Here is a 25246-nt window from a genome sequence, read left to right on the forward strand (position 1 = left end):
TCAGCAACAAAACAAAAAAGCTAATTTCCCAAAATATCAAACAATTCCTTTAAAATCAAGATACTATGCTAATGTCTTCTTGTGACCTATCATCACAGGTTGCATATATTTAAGGGCTGTCACCAGTTCAACCAAAGGTGATTTTTTTTGCACTTAATATATTGGAATAGTTTTTACAGGACTAAATTGGTAAAACTTTCCAATATTCTGTAGCAAAAAAGCTAACATTAGAGGACTATCTGGAAAATTAAGTACAATTTGATGTAGTCCATATGGTGTGTGCTCAGTCCCCTCCTGTTCATGCTGTTCACCTGAGACTGCAACACCCGACATGGAGAGAAGAACCATGTGGATGTTACCACCATCATCAGCCAGATTTCAAACCTTGATATCAGAAGGAAATCAACAATCTTACAGAGTGGTGCACACAGAGCAACCTACTACTCAACATCAGCAAAACCAAGGAGGATTTTTTTGGAAGGGAAGGGAGGCAAAGACACACACCCCTGTCTACATCAGCGGAGCTGAGGTGGAGCAGGTGAATAGTTTTCGGTTCCTGGGAATCAGCATCACAGAGAACCTGACATGGTCATCTCACAACTCCACGCTGGTAAAGACATCTCAGAAACTGCTGTATTTCATGAGGAAACTTAAGAAGGCATGTAAAATAGTTTATATTCTATATACTGTATATATGTTCTATTTCTATAACTTGTTCATCTAGTGTATAGTATATAAGTTTTGTATATGTTTTGTGAGTAGCATCAGGGTTAACTACAACTTCATCTCAATACACAACCCTGTTTTGTAAAATTATGAATAAATGTACCTTGTACCTTGTTTGGTTGAGGAGACCCTCAGCTTGGGAACCACTGAAAGCATGGATCTAACTATCCCAATTTGAAAAGTAACATTACTGGTGAGGTAAATGTTACTTAACTAAAGCATAGGCGACATTTTGTATGCATACTGTACTTAATCCTTCATCTCAATGTCACGCTTGTCTGTTACTTTTTTCCTTAAAAGTCTTGAAAATGGAGAAGGCAGCATTAAAACACAATCTTGGATCTTCCAAGCATGTCCAAATTCAGATTTTCTGTCTCTGTACAGGACACCGGACACAACGCTAATGTGTGTGCCTTACGAGCCACTGTGTCATGTCTGTCATTCTGAAGGCTTGTTTGCATACAGGGAGGCTATGTAAAGCATTAAATGGAACACGCATTACATTTTCACTATGCTTGACGTCAGTATAGTAAACTGTACAGTGCATGCTAAAATGCATTCTATATCTGCATCTCAGAGTAAAGGGAGCTATACTAGACTGGAAAGCCATTAAGATTCAACTCCAGTAACTTCCAGTGTAAACCTGGCTACAAGTGGAGGATGCAGCTGGGCTAAGGAGACTCCAGAGGCCTTACTATCCAACCTAGAGATGTGAAGAGGAAACACAACACTACACAATACAAATCCCCACACTGCAGTTGAGTGAACGACGGCAAGCCCATCCAGTCTACATGAACACATGCTATACACATGCATGCTGGGCCCCAGTTCCACCTGTCAGAATGCAGTGAAACAAGGCAGTTTAATCTCTTCAACCATTCTGTTAGACAGCAGCTACTTTCACCAGTACATACTTTTAGCATTTCACGACTCCCTCAGTACATGCTTACTCGCATGCCTGTGTGTCCCATGTCACAAGCAACACCCCCCACCCCAGCACCGCATTCCTCACTTGTGTGGTGATGTGTGACAACTGACACAGCTTAGTGCCACTCACAGCTTTGTATAAAAAAGCCTTAAAGGCAGCAGGGAAAACAAGGAGGATACAGTCGCTCACACTCTCTCTGCACCAGTGTAAATGCTCCCAGGAAAAATGATGAAAAGCAACTGAGAAGGTAACGCGGAGTCAAAGTGTGTCACTGGCTGTCTTGTGGCCTTTTGTCCAATCATATGGGACAAGGGGTGTCACATCTACCACCTGTCAGAAAACTTTGCTTTCTGGGGTGGAAAGCTATCGAGTGTTGCAGTCATATCTGAGAGGCAGGAGAGAACCGGAGCTTTCTCCTGGCACAAAACTCCCTCGCACGTAAATATGCTCACAGATTCACGCACCTCTTTGCACCTACAACTGCATGCACACCTGTGTGCACATACATATACACAGGCACATTAAAGCTGCAAATAACAGTTATTTTAATTACTGGTCAATGACTGTTGTTTATGTTGTTGATTAACCAATTATTTTCATTGTCGATAGATTGTGAAAAATAAGGGCAAATATCAATCACAATTTACCAGAGCGTCAGTTTCATATTTTTGAAGCTGTAAATTATTAATTATCAAAAGATATTTATACTTGCACACACAAAACTGACACCCTATAGTAGTTTTGTCTTGAACAATTGCTTACATATTACACAAATGCTTTGTTTGTGAGCTTTCTTTGTTCGTTTTATAACATATTTTAATGAGCCAAGTACAGCATCATATAAATTGTATCAGCTGTTAAAGGAGCCAGTCAAACTGAGAGCTAATTTTCACATGCATATTACACAGCTATTAAGATGTAGATTATAGAAACATTTAAAAAACAGCCAAAGTGCGTAGTATAAATGTAAAATGCAGAGTCAGAGAGCACACAGTTGGTTTGCTTTTAGAAAAATATATAATTAGGTTTTAAATATAAAAATAGCTGTGACTCTTTTTGTGAGTGGTGGATTTAACAGAAGAAGCTGACTGCCCGAATGCAGTGTGACAGAAGGGTATCTGTGATGGAAGATATTTAAGAGCCTTTAATGGTGTTCTCAGCAGGACGGGGAGACATAGTCACGCAATGGAGCAAGAGCCAGATTGTTTAAAATTGTATGCAAATGATACATATTTGAATAAAACCTGAAAATCCTCCAAGTTCTCTGGTGTCACATAGTGATGTCGCATAGTGATGACAAGTTGGATTTTTTAGGCTTGACAAAAAAGGGGAAAGTATTGTAAGGACTGATGAAAGATGTAGTTTGGAGTAATGTATAAACAGTCTGAAATGTGTAAATTCTTTGATCTAAATATTTATTTCAGAGATTATGTAATGAATGCATGATTTCTGTGTTCTTACATCCGGAATGTAACATTCTTTCTCTTTTCCTTACAAAAATAAATGTTTTCATCAGTGTGTTGCCAAAATTCCACACATTGTGAGGTTTGTGTAAAATTAGTATTACATTTTGCCTTGCTGCACTCTCTGTTGCAAACTTGTGTTTGGTAGCATTACTTTCAAAATATCAGAACTTACATAATTACACATTCTCTGGGGACACCACTGACTTTAACCTCATATTAAAGGGCAAGTATGAAGTTAGTTATTTTGCAATTTAAGAAACTATGTTCTGCTGCCAGACTGAGAATAGAAGGGAATTTTGTGCCTTTTAGTCAGAGCTGGGACTTAGTTAATTTACTCAAGTAGCCTACTGTAGGCTACTTATGGACAGCTGTAGTTATTACTTTTTAGATTAGGATCAATTTATATAACATTATAGATTATAACTATCTACCAGTAGTATATAAAGCTGTTAGAATTGGAAACAGCTTCTGTAGTAAAACTAAAATAATATGATATGCTTTTACTTTTGATAGAGTAGCCTACTCTTTGATAATAGGCTACTTTTGTACTGCAGGCTACGAGGCTTTTACTCGTGTATTTTTACATAGTCTATAAGATGATGTGAAAGGATTAAACTCATTTAAATGCAACTCAACGAATGCTGGACTTCTTCTTGTTGCCTCGCATCATTTCAGCAGAGCACTGAGCACATCTGGAGAGAGCAGGACGTCCACTTTTGAGGGACTGGCCCGCAGAGAGGGAAGGAGGCGGGGGCAGAGCCGGTGTTGGCTTTCACAGCCAGAGAACGTGACTGCAATGGTTGCCTGTACGCGAGCCGTGCCAAACTTGCCTGCTCTCTGAAAGCGGCTCGCCGTCTCTTGCCTACGGTTTGCCGAGGGTGGGGGGTGGTGGCGGGCTACTGTTGCTCGGCGCTCGCGAGAGCCACCGTTTGCAGATTTGAGAGTCGCCAGAAAACTTTGAAAAGAATACCACCGCGGAGAAATACAGCTGCGCGGCTGAACTTCCACCAGCTGCCCGAGGGGACCGGGAGGAGGAGTCAACAGGTCCCAGGTATTAACATCCACTTGTCACTGACAGCTTGTCAACATTTGACAGCGTGCGTTCGGGTCTCAGCCTCTGTAGGAGGTCAACCGGATACCGTGTTGAACTGTGTCACCTGGAGGATTTTGAATGCGTCGTGCATGGCCACGGTGGATCTGTTTTAACGCCGTTCATTGTCAGAAATAACTAGAGTGCGAAACTCCTGTCAAGTTGGTAATTAATGGCTACCAAAGCATCCGCATTGTCGAACAAAAACTATTATTGTGTTTGTCAGCGACATTGTATTCAGTGGATACGACGTCTTTTAGGGCAGCTAGCATGCAAAGCTAACGCTCCTCTGCGCGTCAGGGTAGCCTGTAAAGACACTGGGGGCAGATTTCAGCGCTGACAGTTTCCACAGGGCAATTACATGAACCGACCTGCCACACAACTTGCTTTGCATTTATAGAAAAGTGCCTACATGTGGAGTTAAAAGCACGCAGCGCTGTGTGTCTGAGCTTCTGCACCCACTCCGACAAGAGCTTGTTTGTTTTTGCAACGTCAGGGCACCGTAATGTGGAGAAATATGTATTTTGTGACATCGCGAATTTTGCACATTTTGCTCAGTGTTGCTTCGTTGTGGGCGACTTCAGCTTGAGATGAACTTTGCTCGAGGGCATAGTGTGCATGCTCTTTGATACCGATCATATCAGGAGCCCACTTCCTCCCCTCGGTGTGCTGTAAATGGATGAACAGACCTAGCTCACAGAGGGGCAACCACAGCCTGCATGTTTTTGATGTGATCTAAAGCTGAGCTGGAAACTTGATGACCCAAAACACACAGGCATTCTCGTGTAGCCAAAAAAACAAAAAAAAAAGCCTTAAAGTACCACTGCAAACTGACAGTTATCTCCCCTAATTTCTTAACACCCCAGATCAACCCCTGTCAAGAAAATGTAGCAATATGAGGTGTCTGGATCGCAACAAATTGAATGTCAGCATCTGTGTTATAACGCTTGAGTTACACACCCTGCAGTGTGACAAAAATGTCACAGATTACAGTGCTTATTACCCTCTATTTAAGGCTGCAACAAGCACTTTCTAGATGTTTGCTTTTATTTAATCTGTGCACTTAACTCATGTGGCACAGTGTGGTTTGTTGAAAGATATTTTGTGATACACACAGAGTCTCTTATACTTGGCGGCAAGCATGGCAGTGCAGACAAGTTTTTCTGTGGGGTTGGGCTGGGAGAAGAAGATGCCCTTTCCTTTGGCAACCTGTGACATTCAGAGCAAGATGCATTAGAGGTCGAGTCACTCAGTGGGAAATTTGGCGTGTCTGAGGGTTTTCCCACCCTGTCACCCCCTCTCTTGGTGTGATTCACCGGTAAATGTTGTGCCGTCACCATAATTGGGGCTAAACGCAAGATTGTGCTCATGCCCACTAAACTGTCACATTTGATAATAGTTTAAAATAACCTTTAGATACCATTTTTATCTGTAACTAGTTCCTATCTCATTGGTGGGAATGAGGTTATCTGAAAGGTGTGGTGTTGGCATTCATAGGTAAATCTAACATAGTAAGAAAGGTTTAGTGAAATTGTAGTGAACAGTCATTGCAGGCAGCCGATGTAGTTACATGATTTTAAAAAGTTGAAGTGACCCAGTGTTGTACTTGTTTGTAAAAATGCAGTGTTCTGATACAGGGGTTTTTGTTACACTGTCAAACCTCTCTGACAAGCTTCAACGGGAAGTTAGTTCTCTCCACGTGTGAACAGTGCCAGTTAAAGGCCTCGCACGCCTCGGTTTCACTTGGCATTAATGTGTCATCATCGTTGAGGCAGTGGCACACTCACTTTGCCCCACCCACCCACAATGTCCCTCTCCTTCTTCTGCAGATTGTAACGTTGAGTGTGAATGATGCCGTAAAGGAAATTCTTTCATCTTTGTTCATTGAAAACACAGTGGCGGTGAGTCAGTGTGTCCTATCTCTGTCAGTTTTGTTTTTCACATTTGCTTATCAATGTGTGGAACAAATAAATAACTTTACCAGAGGAAGGGAGATGAGTTACTAAAGGTTGGTTGGATTGGTCACATTTAGATCAGTTTTGGTCAAATTAGATGGTATAAATGGTATAAAGTGACATTGACTTTGCTTGTTGAATTTAGATATTTTGTGTGACCTGTTTTCATATTGCATGGCAAGTTAGAGAGCGGGTTCAGTGTGTCTTTCCATCCTTGTGTTACTATCAGGTGTTATGGATGGTGTCATGATAGCTCAGCTGGTCACCACATCATTGAACATGCAGATCATTTTGATCTCAGTCACATGATAGCATCCTTCACAAATAACAAATAAACCACCGGCAGCAGGAGGTGAAAATGTAAATATTGTAGTTTTAGAGAATACTCTTGGCTAAATTTGGCATGGGGCCTGGTTTTCTTTGAAAAAGCCCTCAGTGTGTCAGGTGGTTTGGTTTGGTCTGTAGTGGTCTATACACACAGTCTCGCCACAGCAACCTGCTCCCCTGTAGTTGACAAGCCAGGCTGACTCACGAGGCTGTGGCTGTGCAGCACAAACTTATCAGGCACTGACAGATGAGACATGCTCCCCACAATGGCAGGGCACCCCGGAGATGTCACCCAGCGCTTGCCTAACGGTAAACACCTCTACCCAGTCCCACCCACACGCTGTCAGAATTTGACTGCTGGCTCTGTTTCTGGAGTGGGAAGTTCTTACAGTGAAAAACCACACTGCAGAATAGAGTTTCACTCACTATAAATAGGAAAAAACAATAGGCTGGGTTTTTAGAATTTCATTTGATGTGTACACATGCTGGTTTACCAATACACTGAATTTGCAATTAATCTTTGTTCAGCAAATAACATCTTTGGCCCAATAGAGAAACAGTTACTTCTACAAAGGGAGTCCAGTGGAAACAGTGTAGCTTTACACTAATAAAACCAGCCTTGACCTAAATGAAACAGGCCCTGACTCTGTCAGAATAAGTAGAAATAAATTGGGATATTACAGTGGTTTGGCTGTGGTGCCCAATGACGTAGTCATTGCCTTAGGGACTGGGGCGAGTGTGGGAAAAGCAGGAGAGAAGAAGGGTGGGAGCCGATACCAGGAGAGTGCAGCCGAGGCCGAGTGGGATTTTTTGGAGGGGGAGTTCTGGAGCCGCTGTGATGTTGGGATGTGGGAGCTCCACTCACGTCGGCCGGCGGCTGTTAGACAGGCCTGCTTTTGCATACTGATTCTCTCTGCGCTGCTTTCCACATAGCTCACTGGACTGCCTGGCCCTGCCAGCCTCCCCCTCTTGCTTTCACGCCGCCTCCTTTTATTCCTTTTTTTATGGCTTTGATGGTATTAAATAATCTTTACGTGTCAGAGTGCACAGCTCCCAGTGTTCATGTCGGGAGAGCGAGAGAGCAATTAGGTCAGAGTGGTAGAATGATTTGGTTTCATCCCAGCCTTAAAGCGGCAGGGTACCTCACTTCAACTTGCTCTTTATATTCACCTCAAACCTTCGGAGTGAGATGTTCAAAGAGGTCCAAGGCCAGTGGGGTTATCAAAGCACTCAGCGAGAGAACTTCGTATCTCTCTGTTGTATAATCTCATGATAAAATGTCCCAGAATGGATCATCGTGATATTTTAAGTTCCTCACTATGTTAATTTGCCTGAAGAATCAGGCCACGTTTGTCTCCTTTTTTCCTAATGAGGCTGAGCTAAAGACCCATATAAGCTATTATCCTGGTTATTGATTTGAAATGTGTTTCAAGCCACAGGTTGTTTTGGTAGACCTTGAAATCATTGACATATTTATCTGCAGAGTTTTTTGTACTGCTTTTTTTTTTACAGACTCATGCAAAAAAACTGAAAGCCATGTGTTTCTGTTGATGTTCTCACTTGATCTGCGCCATAAAGTTTCCCATAGCCTGTTGTCCCATGTTTGAGATTGCATTTCTACTATTTGGCATGGGAATGTTCTGGCCCATGTCAAACTGTTTCATTGCCCTCGTCACAGGGTTTCATACTATTTTCCACACTCATTTTGTACCTTGGCTTTTTCCGAAAGTGTCTCTGCCCAGTCAGAGAGTCCCCCGGCGTGACGGCTGACATTTCAAGTGAAAGAGCCCTATTGTTGGTTCTTAATCCCCCTCCACCCTCCTCTCCATAAAACAATGGTATCAATTGCTTCCACTGAGTACATCCACAGCTCTGAGTGAGAGACAGATTGGCCCGGCCTGTTAGGTAGTCTGCCAGCCGCCCTACCGGGCAGCCAGGCCAACCTCGTCATTCTCAGTGATAGCTCACTGCTGCCCGCAGATTCCTCTTCAGGCATCTGCGCTAATATTATCTCTGTAGCATGAGAACCTTGATCGTGGCTACACTGCCACCTCGTAAATGCAGAAATAATGGCTTGCGTATATATTTATTTTCCCGGGGAGACAGTGGAGCAGATCAGTGGCTTCGACGTACCCCCAATCCCCCAGCGTCTTAATGAATGGTCTCCATTCTATTTTCCTTCATTTTTCCCGGGACACTGCCATTAACTTTGACGGATGATATGTTCTTTCACTGAAACAGTGATCCTGGGCACACTGTCACTGGAAATTGGATTCGCACACCCACCCCTTTGCTGCTTGCCTTTTCTCCATCTCTCTTTTTCTCGCTGTCTTCCTTTTTCCTGTTGCTCTCTCTTAGTCTGCACTGAGGGACTGTTAATATTCCTTTTAGAGCTGCACTGTACAGCTAAGCTGCCAAATTAACCCCTCTTCTGCCATGAATGAGACAGCAAGCCCGATAGCCGGTGCCACTTAAACAGATGTCTGACCGGCTGATCTGTCCTTAAGCGCTCCTTGATAACACCAGTGCTGCTCTGTGCCAAGTGTGTGTCAGCAGTCAGCTGACCAGTCAGATGACATTGAGGTGATTTTTGGTTGGTTGTCCACAGGAACAAAACCTTCTAGTTTCATATTTACTTTGTTGACATTGGTATCATTTTAGCCTTAATCTTTTTTTAGGTAATTTGAAAATTGGGCAACAAAATACTAGAAAAAGATTGCTCAGGTGCCAGATGGCTTCAGATTATGGCTGCAACTAACAATAATTTTTTACGATTGTTTAATCTGCTGTTAGTCTTTTTTCCCCCAAATAGTCAGTAATTTTTTTAGTTTATAAAATGCGATAAATTATTTAAAATATCTATCCTAGCTCCCTAAAGTTTAAAATTCCTTGTTTTGATTTGACCAACAGTCCAGAAACCAAGGATAATCAGTTTAAAACAATAAAAACAGAAACAATATGGCTTTTTTTTTTGCTAGAAAACATGACATAAACTAATAAACAATTATCAAACACATCTAGAGCAGGTAACAACAAGAATCTGTTAACACTGTAGTGGTTACTTCTCAGTGGGACTGCTCGTCATCATACTAAATCTTATCTTCCTAATTAAAACACTTGACAACTCCTGTGTGATTCCCATTACACAGGAGTGTCCTGTGCAGTGACCGTGCCCAGTTTCAAAGCACAACACAAACCAAAGCATCTTAACATTGATTTCAGTGGAACAAATCCATTCTATTGTGCCTCCTGTGTGGGCGTATGTGGCAGTTGACAGTGTATTACCCAGCTGCTGTGGCTGTAGCTGCTTGCACATTCGCTTGAGTTGCTAGGCCACATATATCAGTGTGAAATGAACACCACGGTGAAAAGATAATGGCCCTGAACAAAGATAATTCTTGCTGCTGCTAGCTCGAGCAGCTAGCCGGTCGTAAGTGACTCAGCTCGTAGCATCGTTATCACACTGCTCTGCTGCCTTCGCTTGTGCCTGCCAATTCTATGTAGGTAGTGAGCCGCTGCTACTTATTCTGTCACCATGGGCTGTCATCACAGTGTAGAAGAGCCATTGCACCAAATCATTGTCATGCTGAAATGTTGCAGTACAGCGCCTGTTAGGTGACAGGATTGTGTGCAGCTGCAGGAGTGGACGTCAAGCCAAAATCACACCCAAAAACAGGCTTTGTGTAGGTTTATATAGCGCTAATTAATCTGCCTGTATCTGTAATGTCTTGTTCCTATAAAAGCTAAATACATTTTTGTTGTGTTGGTAGTTTAAAAATAAATAAACTGCGTGTACACTATATATATATTTGTGTGGAAATTATCTCATAAAATACACCCAGCAAACTAGGCCTCTGCCCGCAGATATTTGTCAGTGAGAAACCACATTTCGTGTGTGATACTAAATGATACTCATTCAGTCAATGAGATTGCAAGACACTATCAATAATGGCAGATCCTTTGATTGGTTTTGTACTTCATTTTGTGTCAACACAATTTCCATTTTTCTTGGCTTTTTGTGTTGCAGCAATAATTCTGTAATATGGCGCACCAGCAAGCATATGGCTGCCATTTATGATCAACTGCCTCTGTAAAGAGGTGACTGGAATATGCAAATGTCTGCATGCTAATGGAATAGTAATGTAATGAAGTACGTTGTAGATGGCCAATAATGAGCTCTGGTTATTGAGTGTTGATGGCTTCTTTTTTTCCAGCCTTTGTTGTTTCACAAGCTGCAGCTTTTTTTGTTTGTTCCTCATGGAACACATACAAATCCCATCACCCAAAACACATGTGCACACATACATGTGCGCACGCAAACACACGCACACACTCACACAGACATTGATACATGAATATTGCTTTCTTATTGATTCATGGCATTGGGAGAAAAGCATATTGATAAATACCTGGAGTACTTGCCCATTGAAATTGTGAAACTAAATTGGGCAGAACTGAGACAGATGCGGCGCAGTAAATTAAACAAGCAATCTTCTCTGTTGGGTGACAGCACAATGGTGATTAGGGTTTCATGTGAGCTGGCCAACGTTATTTATGGCTATGCTGTGGGCTGCCTGCAGTTGAATAAACCCACAGTCCATTGACTGGGCACATTACGGCAGGCTGTCGTAGAGAGAGGGGGAGTTAAAAATGGCTTTATTTCCTCTCGAGGAGGTCCATTTTCATCTAAATGAAGGTGGAAGCCCCAAGCGTGTTGTTTCCAGGCCTTGCGTGTGTGAAATGTGTTGACTGTGTTCCAGGAGGCTTCTCAGCACCACTCTGCTCTGTGTTCAAGGGTGGTTTCTGCAGAACCTCTCATTTGTACACATCAGCCATTACAAGTTCTCTTAGTCACTGCCTACTCAGCTTGTTGTCCATTGCCAATTCACAATTTGTCCACAGTTGTACTTAGGGATGTGTATATTTGGCCCCAGCTGTCCTTTAACATATAGTATCTGTTTCTATATTTGGACTTTCCTACATATTGGAAAATGTTGAATCACTTTGCATTAAGAAAACACTGCCTGCATCACTGCTTTCCTTTCATAGTTTCCTTTGATAGTTTGTGGCCTGTATTGTTTTGTATGGTATCCACAGAGAAAAAAAGTATTCATCTTGTGCAGGAAGGCTTGACCAGGATCCAGACATTCTCTCCTCATCCACAGCGTAAACATGGTACTGAAGTTCAAAACCAGCTCTTCAGAGGCATTTTCCACCTGCAAACTGGCACTGAAATAGAGGCAGCCTAAAGTGGCATTGCTTGCTAACGCTGGCTGTCTGTTGAAAACATTCATTGGAACTCCTGGCTACTCTCTGCCTTGCAGTTCACTCACTTGTAACGCAATGCTGTGCTTTAAGGAAAAGGTTCCAGGGCAAAGGATTAGGGTAAACAAAGGATCAGGAAGAGATTGAGCTTTATGTAATCCATTAAAAAATGGCCTCAATCCCCATCCTGCAGATCCTGGGTCACACCTAGTTTAAGCTTGCTACAACAAAACAATTGCAACCAAAAAAATCAAAGACAATAAGCTACAGAAAATTCGAAATTGCCCCTGGTGTCTGTTTAATACCAACTGTGCCACTTGAAATGTGGAGTAGAGGTGTGAATCTGTCTATCAGTGCCTTTCTGTCCCGGCAGATTTTCACTGCAGACATTTTGACATTGGAGTAAAAGCACATGTGTAATTAATAACATTAAAATCTCTGAATCCCATTTAGATTTGCCAATTCCAGGGCCTGGTTTTGTGCATGATGGCTCACTCGTATGGCGTACTGGGACACTTAAATTGAGCTGAGCCATCGTTAATGTTATTAGTAACACCTTTACCTGCTGTGGCAATTTAAAATGCCGACTGGAAAAGAAATTCTGTTCAGACCTTGATGCTGATTTCGATTGCTCCCCTTATGTCTCTTCTCTGAAACACACAATGTCGCTCTTAACGCAGAGGTGACCGGCGAGGTGAACACGGACACGGTCTGTGGAAAGAAGGAATGTGAAAAATTAGGAGAAAACAGTTTCCAGAGCATGTGGAGCTCTGCCCATTATTACAGCTATGCACATGTGAAAAGGCTGCTCTCTTAGCCCTGACATTACTGGGGTGCATGAAGTGTCAAATCATTGTGTTCAGCTCAGTTTGATTTCAGTCAACTTTATCAAACAACAGAATTATAGTGGTGATGATAGAACATTTATATCTTTGTACAGCTTGTAGTGTTGTTGCAGGTCATCTGCTCGTTAAGTGACAAATTGAAAACAGGTGTGCATTGTTTCATCATCTTAGCACTGAATGAGCACTGTCAAGCAGTTGAAGGAAGGGTAAAGTTGTTTTAGGCTACTGTCACATTGCAGGCCTTAATGCTCATTTCCGATTTTTTCCCCAGATCCGATTTTCTTGTTTGACAGTTCACATTATTGTTTAAATGTGGCCCATATTAGACTTCAGTGTGATCTGTCCGCGGCCTGAAAGTGACCCGCTTGGGCAGAAGAATAACATGACGTCACACGCAGCACACTGTCGTACAGAAGTAAACAAGAAGCAATAGAGGTTAGCTCCGGTTAGCTTTGGTTAGCTCTTACTTGCTAAAGGGAATTGGTGAGCAGATGATAGCGAGGTACAGGAGGAAGAGAGCCACGTGTTTAATAATTGCTTTTGTGGAGCTTTTTTTTCGATCACAGCGATGTCAAAGTCGCATCAATTCCAACCTGAGTGTCCAGACTCAGGTCGCCAAATGGCCCAAATCCGAACTGGAAAAGATCAGATTCCATGTGACTTTTGACACTGTTATAAAAAGATCAGATCTGAGTTACATATGAGCAAAAAAAGCTTTGGGTCACTTTGGCCTGCAGTCTGAAAGTAGCCTTAGATATAAATCTATTAAAGTTGGTGCGTTCAATTGTGCTCATACCTGAGTTTAAATATCAGATAAAATAAGTAACCTTTCTGATGAGACCTGGAATAAAAAAGGTGGACAGCGGGTCATTCTTTTCCACAAAAAGTATATTTCAAGGCATGATTTGGTTATTTGATGAATATTGGAAACAAATAAAACACATTTCAAACCTGCTTTACTGCCTCTACTCTCTTCCTCATCATCTGCTGACAGCTCAAAGTGGGACTGGGAATCTGCTCTGCCTCACTCTTACATACACTTCTAAAATCGTAATATAAGACACAACATCTTATGAAGAGTAGAAACAGTATATCTATATAAATTTGATCACTTAACTCCCAAACTCCCATTAAATGTGTTTCCTGCTATTCCGACCATTTTGAAAAGATTTGCTTTGTTGTCCACACCCCCATATGTATTACATCACTAAAAAGCAGAGGATGTGCTTTTTACAGTACATTAGGACTCAAAGAAACTACGTGCATAGTGTTTGAAATAAAGGCCCCAGTGTCATTTCTCCCACAGAGGACAAATATGAATTGCCGGGTCTATAGTCTTTGAATGCTTTTCTGCGTTTTACCCAACCCTGTCCTCACTGGTCTCTAGTGGGAAGGTCGCAGCATGCTGTGGGTTTAAATTGTTAATTTTAGTGGAGCTTGAAGTTGATTTTATGACTTTGACTTTATTTAAGTTGATCTTTCCCTGAATTATATCTAGCCACTATTCCATTATTTTTAGTTAACAAACCTCCGCTAATATCTTCCAATGGAATGTCGGGGCAACAACACCACCGAATTAAGCATTCAGAAGGTAAAAATAACTTTTCTCTGCATTTGTCCAAACGCTTCAGTGCTTTGAGTGATTCGGAGAAAGTACTCGAGAGCCTTGGAAGCTTGTGTGTGCAGCTGAAAGCTGTTAATCTTCTGCATGCTTTGGAGGTGTGGGATATGAAAATGGGATGCCATCTCTAATTTGTGTTTTGTTTGTGCATTTCACTTGGAGTAGAGTCATTGTGGATTTTCTGCCCATGCAGAAGTTATGAAACGGCTAACAAGAAGGCTATGTTTGTTTTATTTGAGAGATGAACTGTCGTCTCCGCTTTGATGGATGTGTGCTGCGTGAGTGTGTCCTAATTGTCCTCCCTCACAACGGAGTGTTTTCATTCTCCCTTGGCCTCTGGCCCTGGATACCCACTCGAACTGTGGTCCACTTGTTCAGAGCACCAAAACAATGCAGAGCTGCCGTGCTTCTTCAGAGAGCCACTGTTGGGCAGACCCCTCGGGGTGGGGTGTGTTCTGATAAGTCTGTGCCAAATGTAGTCCCTGCACTCAATTGCTTCTTTGTCATTTCCTCCATGTGAATGTCAGTCCGGCTGATCTGTGGCTCCCTAGATTCCCCGTGTTCAGATACCTTGCGTGGCTTTCGTCAGGCATTTGACAGTGCTGCTTGCCTCCCCCTCAACCACAACTGCAGCCCCTTCATCCACCAGCCATTGTTTTCCTATCGAATGAATCTTATTTTTTAGCCTCTCTCATGAAGCATGAATACAAGCTTTCATATTGGCATTGGCAGATATTTAAACTTCTGATCCGATCCAGGCTGTGCTCATTAAATCGTTGAGATGATGTAACGTTTCACTGCTGCTGCTGTGTGCCAGCATGGCATGTTTTTCCACTTAGGGATTCCAATATTTGTGTCTGTCATAAACACTGGGCATCTGGTTGCCAGTAGTGGGCCCAGCCTTCACTTGCACGTTGACATCAAAATGTGGCTGAATTCTTCAGAGAGAAGCTGCCTGGCTTCTCATTTAGCAGCCTGCGCAGGTATGATAAATGTTGCTAATCACCTATTGACCCCAGGAGGTCAAACCTTTGCCCTGTCGCCCATCACCCTCCTCCTCCCCGCTGTCTTCTCTCTGCCTCTGTTCCCTGTGGATAGCCTTTATCTTGCTCAGGCAGTAGTTTTTCTCCTCAACACTGCTTGTCCACCGACAGATACCAAGCAACGCAGCTATGCACTTTCCTTGTTTGCAGTCAAGTGTGAGATTTTTTCCCCCCTTCCAGATCTATCTTTCCAAAAATATCTGTTATTTGGCCTTGTAGCCTCTGAAGTACATTTATGTTGGGATTGTGATTAGATACAGTGAGCCAGAACGGATATGCTTTCTTCTCCATGTTCTCAGCTTTAGTTTTGACCTTTGCACTTCTAATATCACAGCCAGTTTTTTGGACCTTACTGAAGAGATAAGTAAATAGAAGAAGGTGTGATTATCAGTAAAATAATCTTCTGGAAGAAATGAATTTTGTTGAAATACCAAGGACAGGGGGCTATAAATGTGTATACACACACACACACTCAGATTATCTATGCTGGATGGGGTTTCTTTTCGGCTGGCAGTGTAAAGAATCGCAGAGGAGCTTTTGTTCTTTTGAAAATCCACCTGATAATGTCGGTAGCTGGCTCCTTGCCTGAGCTGGTTGGATTTAAAAAGACGAAAAAAGAAAAGGAAAAACAAAACTCTCAGTCTCCAGTGCCCAGCTCAGTGTTACACACTTTACACACCCAACACAGTGGCCCAGATTTTCTACAATCCCCAAGTGAAACAGCTCCTCTGTTTGGAGAAAACAGACTTGGACGGTGAATGTCATTTTCAAGGGGGAACCCTGAGAGTTGAAGAGTGCAGCACAGGTAGGAAAAACAAAGCTGGCAACACAGTAACGGCACCTGCATGATGCCAAGTTTTCTGGGTTCCCAGATAGGCCCTGCCTCCATCCTCTCCCCGCTTCCCCCTGAAATGTTCCACATGAGACTGATTGAGCCATTTCGTATTGCTAAGCTGCGTGAAGAGTGCTACTTTTATAATGAAAGAATACTGCTAAATCAAGGCTTGACAAATCTACTTTCTCCATGTCCCCATATTGAGGGTTGGCGGATTAGGCTCTAATTTTAGTGCCACTTATCTCTTCAGCTGCTTTTAAGAATTAGTTCCAAATAACAAAAAAAAAGTGTGAAAAATGTGAGGGGTTTTGGGGGGTGGATGAGAGGGTGGTTGGAGTTGGGTATTGTCAGGGAAGCAAGGCTGTGAAAAAGAGATTGTCTAGTGGCAGTGAGAGTTCAAATTTACATACAATTTACTCCAGTAGGAGAAAAAAAAAGGTTGGGCAGAGGGCAGTTGTTAAACGGAAATCTTTGAGGAGTTTTTTAATCGCATTTGCTCTCTCCGCGCAGTGGCTTTCTAAGATTGCAGCGGCAAATGGGTGTTGTCAAACAACCTGCGCAAAATCTAACACCTTTCATCTGTATCTCGTTCAGTTTTCCAGAAAGTGGAAGTTTACAGAAACGTAGATCCTGTGCGTTTGTGATTGAAGCTGATTGTGTAATGATGAATGAACACTTAGTCAGAAACTATGTGGATGTTTTAGAGGTCTAGTTTCTGGTTGACTTTCTGCAAGTCAGTTCTAGCCTAAACAAAATCACTACTCTGTTGTCACTATCAGAGTATCTGTTTCCATCGCACATGTATTTGGCTACTGTGACACGTCATCAATACTATACAACCGTCAATACCCCACTGGAGGCAGTTGCATTTAAAACAATGGTGGACACAGCATTCAGCACTTTTGAATAGCCGTCAGCTTATTGATTCTCCTTCAAGGCTGGCATCAATTCCACTCTGGACCGTCTTTTCTTTTTGTGACAGCGAAGGGCAAATGCATGTTAAAAAACTTGCTGTTCAGTTGAGTTGGGAGGGGGAGACCCACAAAAACCCCCACCATGATTTGCTCCTCTTGGAGAGGAGCCCTTTTCGTTGCCGGCAGTGTTTGGGTGTGATTATGTAATCCATCAGGGTATTACCATAAAAGGGAAGGGGGGCGGGGTGTCGAGGGGTTGGAAGGCAATAGCGGTGCTACTGATGATCATCGTCTAGCAACTGCCCAAGGGCAGGAATGTTTTGTGTGCCGATGTGTCCGACAGGTGGCTAGGAGACGCTAATTGATTAATGATCAGGGTGATATATGAGCCCCCGCGGCCAGCCTAAACATAAAGGCTCAGAGCACCGGTGTCGCCCTAAATCATTTCCAACCAGGCCAGTAAAGCTGAAACAGTTCCATCATTAGCATATGAAAGACCAATTGGGAGGGAGACTGCCTTCCAAGCCCTTTGTAGACCGCCTATTGTCAACATCCTGAGTCTGAATTAACAGGCTAGTATTTTATGCCAGATGAATAATGACAACAAAGATGGTTTTATGATTAAGGGTCACTCAGCACTAATGAATGATTAACACCGCCACAACCTAAGCCTTTGATATCATTTTGATTTCACCCTCGTTTCTCTGCCTGTGCGTGACTTTGACAAAAGCAGCAATCACCTAGATGATTATACACATAAAAAGAGCTACAGCCTCCTGCACTGTATCAGATGTAAACTGCTGTTATTATGTAACATATAGCATATTGTTAGAAAACTCAAAGTTCAGTGTTTTCATCATGTGTTACAATAACGATAATTCTTTACCAAGAGGTGAGATAATTTACATTCTGTATGGGTGTTTTTGCTCTGTACATCACAGAGCTGACATATTTTCCATTCAAGCAGTGTCAGATTCTTCTTGAATGATAGCACATTAGTGGAATTCACCTGCCCCCAGATGATCATATTTTGCACTCGGTGTTCCATATAACACTGGCATTGTCAGTGGATTAGTCTCTCTCTCTCTGTTTCCGTCTCTCTGCCTCTCTCTCTGCCTCTTCCTCTCACTCTTTCTCTCTCCGGTTATTTACCATTCCACAGGGGGCCTTGCGTGACCCTCTTCATTGTTTTGTTTGGATGACTCTGAAGGACAATGGCAGTCTGGAGCCTTGGCCGGCACTCAGTGTGAGTGAATCTGCATCTTTCCATTGGGAGTGCTGTCCTCCGATGTCAGGGGAGGTTATGTGATCTATGTGTGACTGAAGGGGGTTTCCACCACTGAGAGTCAGAGCCTCATGGAGAGGGGTTTTAAACTGTGTGAAAGCGCGTGTGTGTGTGTGTGTGTGTGTGTGCGCATGCACGCCGCCGGTGGAATTTTATCACGCGAGTTAAAACAACACATTGTGTCTGTTTCAATGTGAGCAGGCCTGCCATTCCCAAGTAACCTTGCATTTGGAGACTGCTGGCCGTACCCGCAATCAGTTTGTCACAACCAGTAAGTGAATGTCCCAGGGCCGATGAAGAATTTCACTTGAGAGTTGGACCGCCACCCATCAAACCTTTTCTAACTATAAGCACTTGAGCAACCCCAATGCTAGTCCCAGGTGTTGGTGCTAGGCCGTACAGTGAGGATTGGGTGACCCTGCCATATTATTGTTTCAGGCACTCCACTTGGTGAGACTGCAGGTCCCTGAGCAATCGAGGCCTTCTAGGTGCGGTAAATTGGGTTCCATTTTAAAAGCAGATGGATGTGTCTGGCAGGGCTCCTGCAGTGAGGACCTCTTCTTCTCCTTGTGTGTGTGTGTGTGTGTGTGTGTGTGTGTGTGTGTAGTGTGAAAGGTTGAGTGTCCGCAGTTGGTTTCGGCCATCAGCAGAGATAATGACGAGATTACCCCAGGCTACTCCTGTCCACTCTCATCAGTGTATAGGCTCCAGGCTCGCACATGCATGCTTTCATACATGTGCATAAACTCTGTCCTCATTTCAAGGTTCCTGCCCTTTGATTTAAATTAGGCTGTTCATGGTCTAGTGGACCAGTAAAAGCACAACATTCAGACACCAGTCCAATTGTAAAACAGGAAGCGAAGGCGTGTAACAAGGCAGGAAGTGAAAGGAGGAGTCATTCAGGGCCTGGGCACAGATCGGCTGATTGTCAGGTTGGAACAGGTATCAGAGGGAGCAGCACAGAGGCAGAGTCTTACACATTAAAGTTTTGTCAGCTGGAGTAACAAGTGGCATCTCATTACCTAGATCATATACTAGGCTGGTTAGCTTGCAGGTAAAGTTGTCACAAGCAATGCACCAGCACCATGCTTTGACTGGTAGGAGAGATGGTCTGGCGCAAAGCCACAGTTCACTTCTGAAATCCCATTAAAAGACATAGCAGTTGTAAACAAATGCAGGTGCGTCCCTTAATTGGCTTTATTATAAATGCAACAAAATGGACCTGAAATATTAGGGCATATTGAAGAAATGTTGAGTCACTGTTTAGTTTTCTAACTTTGGCAAACCCACACTGATATATTTTGGGGACAGTATAATCATCAGCCATGCCAGTGTCAACATGAGCACAGCAACACACATTTGTGAATTTTGTAATGTTTAATTTCTGCTCACTGTTGTCTGTTGCCCTTGAAGAGATGTTAATTCAAATCTGCGGTACTTTTTGAGGCTGTAGGTTGTGGTGTTGTATAGGATTATACAGTATTTTAAGGTGTATTTTGTCCTCTACCCTGCTTGTAAATGGGAAAATAAACTCACTTCAACATACAAGGTCATATTTGTTTCAGGGCTGATACGTGACATTGTATTTTAATAAGTGTTCGTGATTTAAGTGTCCACACCCTGTTGTACAATTATATTACATGATAATATATTACATGATGACGTTGAGTTGAGGTTTGCAGTGACCAATTGGAGTTGTGTGATGTCTTTGTAAAGATAAATGCAAAGATAAATCCTTATTTTTTGTAAAAATGCTGTATTTATATCTTCATATCCTCAGGAGCTTGTGATAACAGATCAGTGTGAAATTAATTTGCTGCTTGTAAAATGGCACCAAGGCCACTTTGGCCTGAAGGGAGGGGATTTTTTTAGTGACGGTATCATGACCCTTCTAAAGAGCAACCATTACCATGGCTGTAAGGAAATCTCTGTCTTGATAAAACTTGATGCTTTATTTGTTAACTGAAGTATAGAAGTGTTCTTCTTCACTGTGACAAGTGCGTAGTGAAGTGAAATAAATCCGAACAGACCACTGTTTTAAATGTCATTAGTTTCTCTTAAACACGCTTTTGGAAAAAACCCTGACCTAGTCCACAGGAGCTTAAGGGATCCATGTAGCCAGGATATGCTAAAAAGAGATAGTCTCTGTTTTCTCTTCAAAGAGAAAGGCAACTCACTGCTTTTGAATTCAAATATTACTGGCCATGACTGTGCAGTTTGGCATTTCTGTTTAATCCAAGAATTCCAACAAAGTGCCTTTTAATGTTTGCAAACCACTGTCCCGTCCCATCCAGTTGTTTTTAGTAAAAGGCAATTCCGCTAAACAGTTCCATGCTTTGTGTTGCACAAAGGTGGCATTTATCAGAGATCCTGAGTGCCATGTGACTCTTTAAATTTAGATCTGCAAGCAGTCATATTAGTGAACACTTCTGATACTTTAGCAGAAGAAATTGGAATTGTTCACACACTCGCTCCAAACCAGTGTTGCTAGATCCATGTCTGCGACAGCCATTCATCTGTGCTGCATATAGGCCTAACTGCCTTTTTATGAAGCAATGACACGCCACTTTATATTTGTCTCTGTCTTGGCAGTGAATGTGCCTCTGTGTCCCTATTTGTGCATCAGGCTGAGGGGATTTCTAGGCCGCCACCTGATTCACATTGCTGTAATTGAGTTGTAGCCATGAGCACTACTGTGCCTGTCTAGGCCCCAGGTAATTCACACACCACAAAAGCACTGTTTCACTCCACTTTTCACATGATGCCTGGTCTGGGGCACAAATGTAGTGAGTGAGAAAGTCCAATCTATTGGAAAAGGGTGGGGAGATTACAGGGAGTATGAGAGCGAAGGAAGGAAAAAGAGTGTAACAGTTTTCATGTAGTGAAGCAGTTCTGTGCCAGTGAGGCTAGGGAGTCACTGAGTCTGCAGCACGTGGATAAGGACCACAAAGCTGTTGGTTTCAAATATCTGTCTCTCTCTTTCTTCTTCTCTCCTCAGAGTTTAGGAGCTGCAATCGATTCGAGGGGAGATTTCCTTGGCCAAGGACAGGAAGATTGACATTTTTGGGGTAAGCCCGAATTTGTCGCTCCTGTCAACTCTGGTAATTGGACTTCTCCACGCTCCACACTTGTGTCTGTGGGACACTTGTGTCTTATTGCTCTCTATACAATAGCATTGTTCCTCATCATGTGACTGCTATGTTGGTTTTGTGGTGGTGAATGTGTAGCACATGATTCTTTTGTCTGTGTCTTCCCAATGTCGTATGTTATGCTCTTCACTGCCATTGCATTGTAAAGGTCACTGTACAGCTGAAGTATGTTAAGACCTGTTGAATCACACATACACATACACACACACACACACACACACACACACACACACACACAGAGATGCTGTTTAGAGGAGGTGCTCTATCTTCTGGCTTGCATGCCGCCAGTGGTAGGATCAAGTCTAATCCTGGGTCTGTTGCATCAGAGTTGGAGCTGAAAACAGGGAGATTTGCTCTGTCATAATCAAGCGACAAAGACCAAACAAAAACAGCCATTCATCATTAGGAACTGGCGTAAAAAACTTTTACGTAAATACAGACTGATTTATTGATTCTGATTTGTCTTCCTTGAATCGGCTGCAAAACACTGTGGCAGCAGATAGAATTGTAATCTACTGTTTATCCATTTCTGTCATTTTCCTTTATTTCATTTCATGTCGTTTTGCCACAATGTTGCCACAATGTTGCCACAAGCTGAAGAGGTCGGTCAGTTTCTCTCAGCCAATCACAGTCTCCCAGCAATGTGGCATAGTTTGTCCTGTCCTATTTGGCCCACAAACTTTTGTTTTCTTTTCCTGTCCTGCCCTGTCATGTCTCCTCCTGTCCTTTCCATCCCTTCCTTCTCCTGGGGAAAGGTGATCTCTTCCCACAGACAAACATCTTCCCTTATAGCAGCCTCCAAGCAAAAGCAAATAGAATGGTATGTATATCAAGATGCCAGCCAATACCCAAAAGAATGCTGACTCCCTTTACAAATCGCCTCCTTCATTGGATGCCCACACCAGATAGGGTGTGTGTTTTTGTGCACAAACACGGAAGACGTCCATGTGTCGTAACTGGGGATGACAAGTGGTCTGGCAGACAGTCTACTGTTAGCAACCACTTTGGCATATGGCTAGCCTGATGGACGAGACTAAGGCCGGCACTTCAGTCTTATATGTACAATGCTGAGTTCTTCTCTCTTCTTTCGTCTTTCCTCATCTTTTGATTGGTTTTCTTGGGTAAAGTTATCCCACTGTGTTGTCTCAGCTTTTGTGAGGTTAGAAACTGACAAAGGCAGCCAGGAAAACATTAAAGTAGGTCAGTTTTCTATGCACTCTCCTTTTAATTGTTTAGAGGGCATAAAACCTTATTCATTTCATCTGTTCATGATGGAACGTCACCCTTTTTGGAAATCATGTAATTATTCCATTAGCTGCTTCATTTATTTTGTAAACTGGCAGACGGCATATGCAGTACTTGTATGCACACTATGCAGTCATTTTCCAGTTTCTCTCCCTCTCCCTTCTCACTCTCTGTCTCTGAGTTAGCAGGTTTGGGGTTTTCATCTCCACGTAAAGCGGTACTTAACCCCCCATTCCCTGTCATGATTTAGATCCAGTCTCATACATGGGTTGGAAAGTGGTCCCAGCCGTTGATGTGGAACACATGCCTTTAATGATTCACACTCTGTGTGCGGTAGGTCGGTGACGGCTGCTGAGCCCGCTGCCTCTCCCTCTGTCTAGAATGGGACTCCTGTGTTTTTTTTTTCTCAGTGAACTCCACACATGGAAACCTCAGGGAAGTTGAAATCTGTTGTTTATGTACAGGTGTTCCTGTGTAATGGTGCTTCTTATTCTCCCTCGAAGCTGGACACAGTTGAAAAAATGATCTTTGTTGTTTAGCCAGACTTGTTTTTTTATCTTGCCACCATGCTACAGCAGCTTTTTTGTTCTTTCGTTGTAGTGTTTGGTGTGATTATATTGCACCCGGGGGCTTTCCCCTTCCACCTTCTGATTAACCAATTTGATCTGTCAGATTTACACCAACCACCAAATTTGGAGAGTTACGGTTGGGTAAACTACTTCAAGCTCAGTTGGTGTTGTGCGGCTGAGCACATTTATTGTAAGGCATTTGAATAGCAATATACTGTGTGGCATCTTACTTCCTCACCATCAGCAGAGTAGCAGAAGTGTGCTGCAAGTCTTGATGCTCAGTTGATTTAAGTTTTTGGTTGTAAGTGTGCGCTCCACCCACAGTGAAAAGAATTTTGAGACGACAAGACAGCATAAATCTCATACAAACAAATGCAGCCAGTGACTTTCTCCTGTGCATTCATCCACTCAGCCATTGCTTTACTTTTCAGTGTGTGCCAAAGCGGGTAGTTTCTGGCTATACAGTCAAAGAGCCAAATGAGCCAGCACGTGACAGGGAGAGGACACTGTCCCGCCATCCAAGCTGACATAAATGGCTTCCTGTTTTTGCTTTCAACCACTCCCCCCCAAACCCAGCCTTCATCTTTCCATCCATGCTTCCATCTTTAGTTTTTCCCCTTTTTTCTATCTATCCCCTATTCTGTCTCGCGTCCTGGGTCCCACGCCCCTTTGTATGGCCTTGTCTGACCTTTCCTTCCTCAGCTCACTCGCACATACGCACATCTCTCTATCTCCTACCATACACACTGACAGGACATCACACATGCGTGGTATGAAGACAAAAGTGTCCTTGACATAACTACAAGTGAGTGGCTCTTTCCTTTTTGCGTAGAGACAAACTTGCGGGTGGCCACAGCACCATAGATAGACTGACGCACTGGCTGACCTTGCTTGACAGAAGGTGCTGCTCATATGCAGTGGATGACTCAAGAAATAGCATACATGTATATGTCTGGCCAATGCATTTTGTTAATGTGCAGAAGTGATGCAGTCATTGTTTCACTGGCAGTAATGGATTGTACTGTTGTCATGATTCGAGGAAATGTTTGTGTGTGTTATTGGAAGTCAGAATGCTTTGCGCTTTTGCATTAGTGGGAGAGTTTTTTAGATTTAGCTCTTTTCCCACAAGTGCTTGACTTAATGGCCATGAGTTTACCAATCCAGTTCACTGTGTTTTTATGTGGTGGTGCTCAGTTTTTACAATGCCCATAATCCACAGCAAAACAAAGTGCCACTCGTAAAGCATTGCTTTAATGTAACAATGCCTTTGAGTTGTTTTATGTACTGTGTTTTGAGTAAATTGGTGTTAATCTGTTAGAGGTCATAAATTAAGCTTTCTGTTAGAACTTGTTTTATAAAATTTGGTGCTCTCAAAGCTGGTTGTGGAACAACAGAGTGAGGGCTTGAAGTATGGAATGCGTGTGTGTGTGTGTGAGAGAAAGAGAGTGCTGAAATTGATGAAGAGACCTCCCTGGATTTAAGTGTTGCTACAAAGCACCACCCGATACTGTATGCAGAAAACCCCAGCCACTCTAGGCAAGAGGGCGTAGCTAACCGTACTGAGTAGTCTGCAGTTCCTCTTTGGGGCGCCTCCTGACAGGAACTTGGCAGCAAGGAAACATAAACAAATTCCCTGTGGTGGGCTGGCAGGCTGGGCGGCGCGGTTCCCCTGTTACCATACATGCTCAGCGCATCACAGCTCGGCTCAGGCTAGCCTGCTCAGCTCAGCACCCATAAGCTATGAGAAATAGATCTTAAAGGGACAGGTGCCACCTGCACTCCTTAAAGGGGCATAGGCCCACTGTGTATTTTCAGTCTTGTTTCCAAACCCTTCCGTCTTCACAGTTGCATACACTGACACGTTCTCTTTCCACTGTATTGTTTCAGACTGACAGTGATGTGTGTTACTTTTGGTGCACTGTCCTCGTGGAGGTTTTCAACAATGCCATTTAAATGCTGCCTGGGGGAGGGATAATGTTGCCA

At 43.0% G+C, this 25246-nt stretch overlaps 1 protein-coding gene across 1 annotated transcript in view; it reads left to right on the plus strand.

Annotated features, from left to right (window-relative positions):
- The window catches only part of LOC119916505, an 81064-nt gene that overhangs the window by 11458 nt on the left and 44360 nt on the right, over positions 1–25246 (plus strand). Inside the window, exons 3-4 of the mRNA XM_038736547.1 lie at positions 3856–4171; positions 21299–21368. Coding sequence (XP_038592475.1) covers positions 3856–4171; positions 21299–21368 — 386 coding nt within the window. The remainder of the gene's footprint in view (positions 1–3855; positions 4172–21298; positions 21369–25246) is intronic.

Source organism: Micropterus salmoides, unplaced genomic scaffold, assembly GCF_014851395.1.
Source record: "Micropterus salmoides isolate LMB-PRFRI ecotype aquatic unplaced genomic scaffold, ASM1485139v1 Ms_hic_scaffold_21, whole genome shotgun sequence".
In the NCBI taxonomy this organism is placed as follows: domain Eukaryota; kingdom Metazoa; phylum Chordata; class Actinopteri; order Centrarchiformes; family Centrarchidae; genus Micropterus; species Micropterus salmoides.